General features: G+C 35.2%; 1 protein-coding gene across 2 annotated transcripts in view; it reads left to right on the top strand.

Moving 5' to 3' along the window:
- The window catches only part of CRISPLD1 (cysteine rich secretory protein LCCL domain containing 1), a 43,978-nt gene extending 37,310 nt beyond the window's left edge, over positions 1-6,668 (top strand). For both annotated transcript variants that reach the window (XM_061171461.1, XM_061171462.1), the window contains 2 exons: positions 3,640-3,770; positions 6,408-6,668. In XM_061171461.1, the coding sequence (XP_061027444.1) occupies positions 3,640-3,770; positions 6,408-6,459 (183 nt within the window). In that variant the 3' untranslated portion in view covers positions 6,460-6,668. The remainder of the gene's footprint in view (positions 1-3,639; positions 3,771-6,407) is intronic.
- Positions 6,669-7,522: the final 854 nt, after the last annotated feature.

Here is a 7,522-nt window from a genome sequence, read left to right on the forward strand (position 1 = left end):
ACCCTCCCTATCCCACCCCTCTAGGTGGTCACAAAGCACAGGGCTGATCTCCCTGTGCTATGCGGTTGCTTCCCACTAGCTATCTATTTTAAAATACATACAAAAGGAAACCAGTTGAGGGTGTATTGTAATGGATGCCAGGACTGGGGTTGGACCAGGAAGATTAGCTGTGATGGCTTCAGGGCCGATAAGTGCTTTCTGATCCAGATTTCAAGTGTGGGTTGGTAAACAGGATTAGCGCACATTTTAGGTGGGGTGAATGGCACCTACAAAGACATGGAGATGAGGTGAGAGCAAGTGAGCTGAAAGTGGGCATGACTTGTAGGTTTGCTTGTATCTGAGCTGGTGAAATTTGAAGCTAAAAGGGGCTGCAGCCAACTTAGTGTGAGGGATGAAGGGAGGGATCCGGCTCTTGAAACGTGTAATTGGAGAGTCTAAATACATGCTGATAAGTTTAGATTTTATGTGGCAGACATTTGGAAACCACTACCAATATCTAATCCAAAGAGTTCCAAAAGAAATTTAAGAAATATATTCTTGATGTACTTATTCAGTAGAATACTATGGAAATACGATTGTGAAGAGTCCTGAAATGTGAGTATTACCACCACTTGGTGAATTCATTTCAGGTTCAGGTTTTTTTGGGGTTTTTTTCAGTTCAGCTTTACCTTTAAAGTTATTCTCCAAATCTAAGTCTCTCTCCCAGCTCCAGGTTTGCAGTATTCTTATCTGCAATTTCAATGTCCTGTTGGTATCTTAATTTGGTAGTCCTCACAATTTGTGCTTATCTTCCTGTCTCTGAAAACATGCTTTTTCTAATTTTTCTGTCAACATCATGGTCATTCTTTACCTTCTGAATTATTGCCACTTTCTCTGTGAAGTGTATTGCTGGTTCTCCTAACCCAAGTATGGTGTTGCTTTTCTTTTTTTTTTTATAAATTTATTTATTTTTAAAATTTTTTTGGCTGTGTTGGGTCTTTGTTGCTGTGCGTGGGCTTTCTCTTGTGGCGAGCGGGGGCTACTCTTTGTTGCGGTGCACGGGCTTCTCATTGTCGTGGCTCCTCTTGTTGCGGATCGTGGGCTCTAGGCACGCAGGCTTCAGTGGTTGTGGCACGTGGGGTCAGTAGTTGTGGCTTGCAGGCTCTAGAGCTCAGGCTCAGTAGTTGTGGCGCACGGGCTTAGTTGCTCCGTGGCATGTGGGATCTTCCCGGACCAGGGCTTGAACCCGTGTCCCCTGCATTGGCAGGTGGATTCTTAACCACTGGACCACCAGGGAAGCCTGGTGTTGCTTTTCTTTAACCCTATTACTTTGTTTTTTCCTTTTATTTAGCACTTAACTGATTCTGTTAGGCATTATGATTGTTTCCCTACCTCTTTTATTAATTTTTAAATTTCTTGAAGGCAGCAGCTGGGCAAATTATGCATTATTTTTTCATCAACAATTTTACATTTGCCAAGCTGTGAACAAGACAGGCCTAGTTCCTGCTTTAACAAAACTTAGAGCACGCAATGATATCAGACATTTGGCAAACACCTTGAAACATAAATGTTTGTTTAAAAAAAATTAATAAATATATATGAATGAGGAAATCTAGAATCATCAGAGATTTCCAAAGAAATCATTCTTCCCGGGTTGTCCCTTTAAGTAAAAAGAACTTTTAATTTTACTCATGTCTGGTGAATATCTTTCAAAATATCCTATACACTTCTGTACCTATAAGCCATCTCTTTGCTAGAGTTCAGGTTTTTATTAGAACTTATATCCTGAGATCATTTTATCATTCTATCTCAGTGAAATGGGGTAAGAAATTTTGTATTACTATGTAGAACAAGTTGGAAATATATATTTTTTATGTGCTAAGTACAGAATCAGAGATTCAGCCATTAATTAAGCAATCTTCCCATCCCTTACAAAATACATTATCTATTTAAGTACAAGATATGGAAAAATAAGAAACAATCTATCAATCTCCCTCTCCCCCATCTTTCTCTCTTTCTCTCTTTCCATTTATAGAGTTACAACTTGTACCTTCTATTGCTTTGAGCTTTTATTTCTCATTTATGACAGATGAAATTAATTTCTGCATTCACTAAAAATGTTCCACTGTTTTCACAGATATATTTTTTTTCTTTTCGTGGTATATTAGTTCTTATAAAGTGCGGGTAGGAAAAGAAAATCTCTTCTGACCTTTGAACTCAAATCGTAATGCCTGCTGACTGCATAGTTATGGCCAAAACAATAGTTTCAAACCATATTAAGTGCTTGGATTTAGTGAATGTTATATCTAAGCACTTTTATTGCCTTGGGAAAAATGCTGATGATAACCTTTTAACAGAACAGGATAAATACTAAAAAGTGTACAGTTATTTTTAATTCCATCTGTTATGAACCATATCAGACACAAATATTAATTCAGTGAGGGACTTTAAATGGTGAATAAAATGTGTCCTCAGAGTAAGGATATGGGGTTTTGGATGTATGGTATTTTGTGATATAGCAAAAACATGAAAAGTATTAGACAGCTTGGCATTCGGTCTCTCTGATCTAATAAATACTGACTGATGCCACAGAGTTCAGAGCACAGTAATAAAGCAAGATCATGTAAGATGCACATGCTTATGTGAACTTAAAAAAGCACATTAAGTCACTCATATGTGCATAGAGATAAGAAAAGAATACACCAGTGGGTTCAGAAAAGACCCATTGGGATATGGGGTAGATTGCTTTATACTGAGACAGTTCAAGCTTGTAGGATTTTGTCAGGCTATACTCAGCTATTGACAAATTTTGGTAGAACATTTGGATGAAAGCAATTGTCAAAATCTACAGAAGACTTTAATTGGCCAAAAGAAAAGCGTTGACTTCTAGAACTCAGTCGTGTTAAAAAAATGGAAAGTGTTTGTTGGACCTGAAACAATTTTCTCCTTTACAGAAATTCCATTCAATTCAGATTATATAACTGGTACAATGCAAAAATAGAACTTTCTTAGTACCTCATGTCAGACCATTCAAACCAGAGTGATGTACATTGCAAATCTAGGTAGAAGCGATGATTATTCTTCATATTTTTTTCTTCTTGGGCTTATTCTTTTGGGCAAGTTTTCTCTACATAGGTTATATTATCTCATAGGAAAAACCTCCTCATTTAATGTATGCCTGTATTTTGGAAAAGGGACTGTAGAGATATACAGAACTACGTTTGAGTTGCTCAAAGTCAAAACTGAACATAAATGAGGTCCAGATAATCCCCCCTGTGAACGTTTGGTCAGAGTGACCCGAGTAGGAACTAGCAAAGGCTGAAATTTAAGAGTGATAAATAGGCCCTTGAAGAGATAAAAGGAGCTAATTTGCATTTTATTGCTTGGACAGTAGTAAAAGCTTGCTGTTTGGACAGATTAGCTGGTGAAGGGATCTTATCCTTGCAGCCACCCTTAAGATCTACCTTCAGATGAGACTTGCTTGGCTTTAACTTTGTGACTTTTAAAACATTCCTTTATGCACAGAACATCACCCTGTAACTGCTCACTGGGTATCCACATAGAGACAGATGTCAGCGACCTTGTGTCCAATAGAAGAGTAGGCTGGACAAGTTCAGCAGACGTTTTCTAATGATGGTGGTTTTTTTCTTGCTCCCTCAGCTGTCCAGTATCTGCAGAGCAGCTGTACATGCTGGCGTGGTTCAAAATCACGGGGGTTATGTTGACGTGATGCCTGTGGACAAAAGAAAGACTTACATTGCTTCTTTTCAGAATGGAATCTTCTCAGAAAGGTAAATAAATTGATATATATATTTATAAACATATATGTATTTAGATATATCATCTTTCCCATTATGCTGGCTTTACAACCAACTCTCCTTAGCATGGCTTTGAGGTTTCTTGACTGAGCCAGTGTGCTTCCTTTGCACGCTGTGTAATAGTAGGTCTTCCAGGGATGGGAGAAGCTGCAGTACCAGAGATGCCTGTCTCCTGCAGGCTTATAAAAATCAACATGAAAATCGGATTATGAGTCAGAAACACTCTTTTGTTAATTGATCTTATAATAAGGAAATTACTTTCATCCTCTTTTGAATTTTCTAGATTAGTTTTTACATGTAACTCTTTCTAGGTGAGCGAGGCACTGAATATTTCTCTAATCCAGTTATCTGACAAAGTATTTGACCAAAACAATGAGTCTGATTTTCCCCGGAACCAAATTCTCTTTTTGATTGGAAGTTCGATGCCTAATATGATGTAAATGAACTCTTTCAGGTCATCTGGTATTTGGCTCATTAGTATTATATATTTCAGTGGTTTGAGAAAATTCATGTGACTTACTTTATCAAGTAATAATAAAAGTTAAGAGAAAAAAAACCTGTAGTGATTTTTTAAATCATTGGTGCTTGGGGAAGTAATATTAAGTCCCATGTATTTTGTATAGATACAGATAAATGCCTAACTTTTAAACATTTACTAGGTTCTTCAAAATTGCCAATGGAGGGTTTGCACATATGGTAAAGTTTCTGTAGAGGACACCAAAGGATGTGCCATGCAGGATACCTAGATTGCCTTCCACATAAGCATCTGAGTGCCATCTTCATAAAATGACAGCTTTGTATTTAGCATATATTTTCAGATGAGACTGTATCAGGAGGCCATTGTTAAGGAGGTGACTTCACAACCTGGCTTAGCTGGCTCATAGCAATGCCCTAGAGTACTAACTTACCGTTTCTTAAGTCTGAAAAAATTTAAATTGTATTGCCATCATACTTAGTAATATTTTTAACATCTAAAAAAAATTTAGTGAGGAAATTTAATGGTCCAACCTATAAGATCCTAAGAATTTCTTCACTGAAATGTAAACAAACACACAGAGCTCGCGCCCCACACCCTTCACCCATGTCTCTCCTTCTCTCTCTCTGTCTCTCTGTCTATATATATATATAAAAGACACAATATATAAAGTAGATTGAGTTATAGAGTATGATACGCAGTTTTATAAGCTAAACTGAGTAATGTGGCTTCATTTACCTGTCATATTTCTTAAATTTATTTTAAACCTATAAGGTAGATGATATCCTAAGAAAACTGAGAATAATTATTTATGAACATCTACTATGAATTTTCCAGATGCTGGAGGGCCCTTTAAGTATATTAACTCAGCTCTACCAATAGCCTTACAAAGTCGGTTCTATAAACCCTAATTTACAGACATGTTAACTGAGGCTCAGAAAGGTTAAATGATACGCCCAAGGTCATATAACTAGTCAGTCTCAGAGCTCAGATTCAGAACTAGTTCTGTAAGTTCAAAAATGTGTATTTTTCCGGTGTATCACTGTGTACAAAGACACTTTCCAGGGCACTTTGTCAGTTTGTTTCCTACAAATAAAAATGGCTTTCAATTAGCCGTCTGCTTGTATGAAAAACCTGGCTTGTGTATGTGTTTATTGTGTAATGTGTGTGCACACTTGTGACATTCTCATCTCTTCTTCATTTTAAAATTCTCCCCTTTCTTTTCTTACACATGAATAAATATGTAAAAGAAATTGCACTTTGTCTCTCTCTTAGCATTTGTGTTTATCTCTAAAAGCTTTTTTGTATTATTAAGAAAATAATACTTTATGCAAAAATATGGACTTCAAAAGTTTACATTTGATTAGAATAAATAATGATTAATGCCATTATCAACCAGTTTTAACTTGAGGCATTTAAGCAAAACATACCTTGATTAATATTGTCAAATAAAATATAAATAATTTAATAAAGAGTAAAAGGAACAATTTTGCATTGCTTTAAAGTTCTGTTTTAAAATACTTCTGAAGTGAGATTGAGTGCTCTGTGTGTGTGTGTGTGTGTGTTTCCATTTCAGTGAAGAAATACTTAGGACCTTCCAGATTTGACCATTAAATTTCCTCACTAAGATTTTTTTGAAACCACAGATGTTAAAATATTAATAAGTATGCTAGCTATATAATTTAAATTTTGTCAGACTTAGGGAATAATAAGTTAGTATTCCAGAGTATCTCTTAAGTATCTCCATTTCTTTAACTTGCAGTTAGCTTTTAACCATGCCGGTCAATTGTAAACCTGTATCTTAGTATTTCCCCAGTAAAATGGCATAAGAGCCGCTTAACTCTACTTTATTGGAACTAAAGGTGGTAATGTATGAAAACATGACCTGGAATCTATAAAGTACTATTATTACCACTATGCACCTTGAATTTCTTTAGTAAACTTGTGTACAACCAAGATTTTAAGAATTATGTCATTCTCACTCAAGCTTTCCAATAACTATAAATTATAGTAGTCTAAGAAAGTTGACCATCTGGATTCGTAGAGCTGCTTTCTTGACTGTCATAAGAAAGCATGATTTGTTTGAAGGATTATACATGGAGATGACATCAATACACTTTGTGTATTTTTTGCAGTTTACAGAATCCTCCAGGAGGAAAGGCATTCAGAGTATTTGCTGTTGTGTGAAATGGAACACTTGGAGGAGGAACACTATTCCAAATGCCATATTTCTGAAGTTTGTATAAAACTGTAACATTACTGTACAGAAGATATCAACTATTTTCAACCCCCCATGAGTGTCAAATGCATATAAATTGTGATAGACTACGTCTATAAAATAAAACATGGGACATTATTAGTGTAGGGAAAAGTAATGAATATGTAATGGTTTTAGAAATCCTGTGTTAAATATTGCTATATTTTCTTAGCAGTTATTTCTACAGTATTACATAGTCATAATTGTTCTACATTTCATATGTTATATTATATGGTGCTTTGTATATGCCACTAGTAAAATGAAACTAAACAGTGAATGTGAATGTTCCTCAGAAAATCATCTGGTGCATTTAAAAACAATAATAAAAATAGTAACTCTAAAAATGAAAAAAACACATACTGCATTTTCCCAAGTTCAGTGCTATGATTACCTACTCCGTATAATATCAAATTATTTCCCACATAATACCTGTATAGTTTTTCTCTTTTATTAAGTTTAGGCATATAGAATATTAAGTCCTGATATTGCACTTATGTTGTATAAAATAATTCCTTAATATCCAAGTGAATCTGTTAAAATGTTTGATTTCTTGGGAACGGTCTTAATAGTAAATGGAATTACGTCAGAGTAGTGGTACGAAAACAGTTCTAGTGATCATATAATAAATATAGGATTAAGCATGGGCAACCAGAGCTTTCTATGTATTGTTCAAACTGAGGTCACACATTTATATTGTATCCTGGCAAATACTCCTGCGGGCCAGGAAGTATAATAGCAAAAAGTTTAACAAACATAAACTGATGTATTGCATCACCATTGCCACTGATTTTCTTAATGGTAAATGGCCTTGTGTATAAATGTTACCATATTATGGTATCTATAATGGTGATATATTTGTTTGTATGAAAAATGTATTGTGCTTTAAGACTAAAAAACTGTAAAATGTTAATTTTGGTAATTTTTTTTCTGCTGGTGAATTTACTCTTTCCTTGTAAACATATTAAAATTAATCATGTTTCAAAGTATTTTTTT

This window comes from Eubalaena glacialis, chromosome 17 (assembly GCF_028564815.1).
Source record: "Eubalaena glacialis isolate mEubGla1 chromosome 17, mEubGla1.1.hap2.+ XY, whole genome shotgun sequence".
Classification (NCBI taxonomy): Eukaryota; Metazoa; Chordata; class Mammalia; order Artiodactyla; family Balaenidae; genus Eubalaena; species Eubalaena glacialis.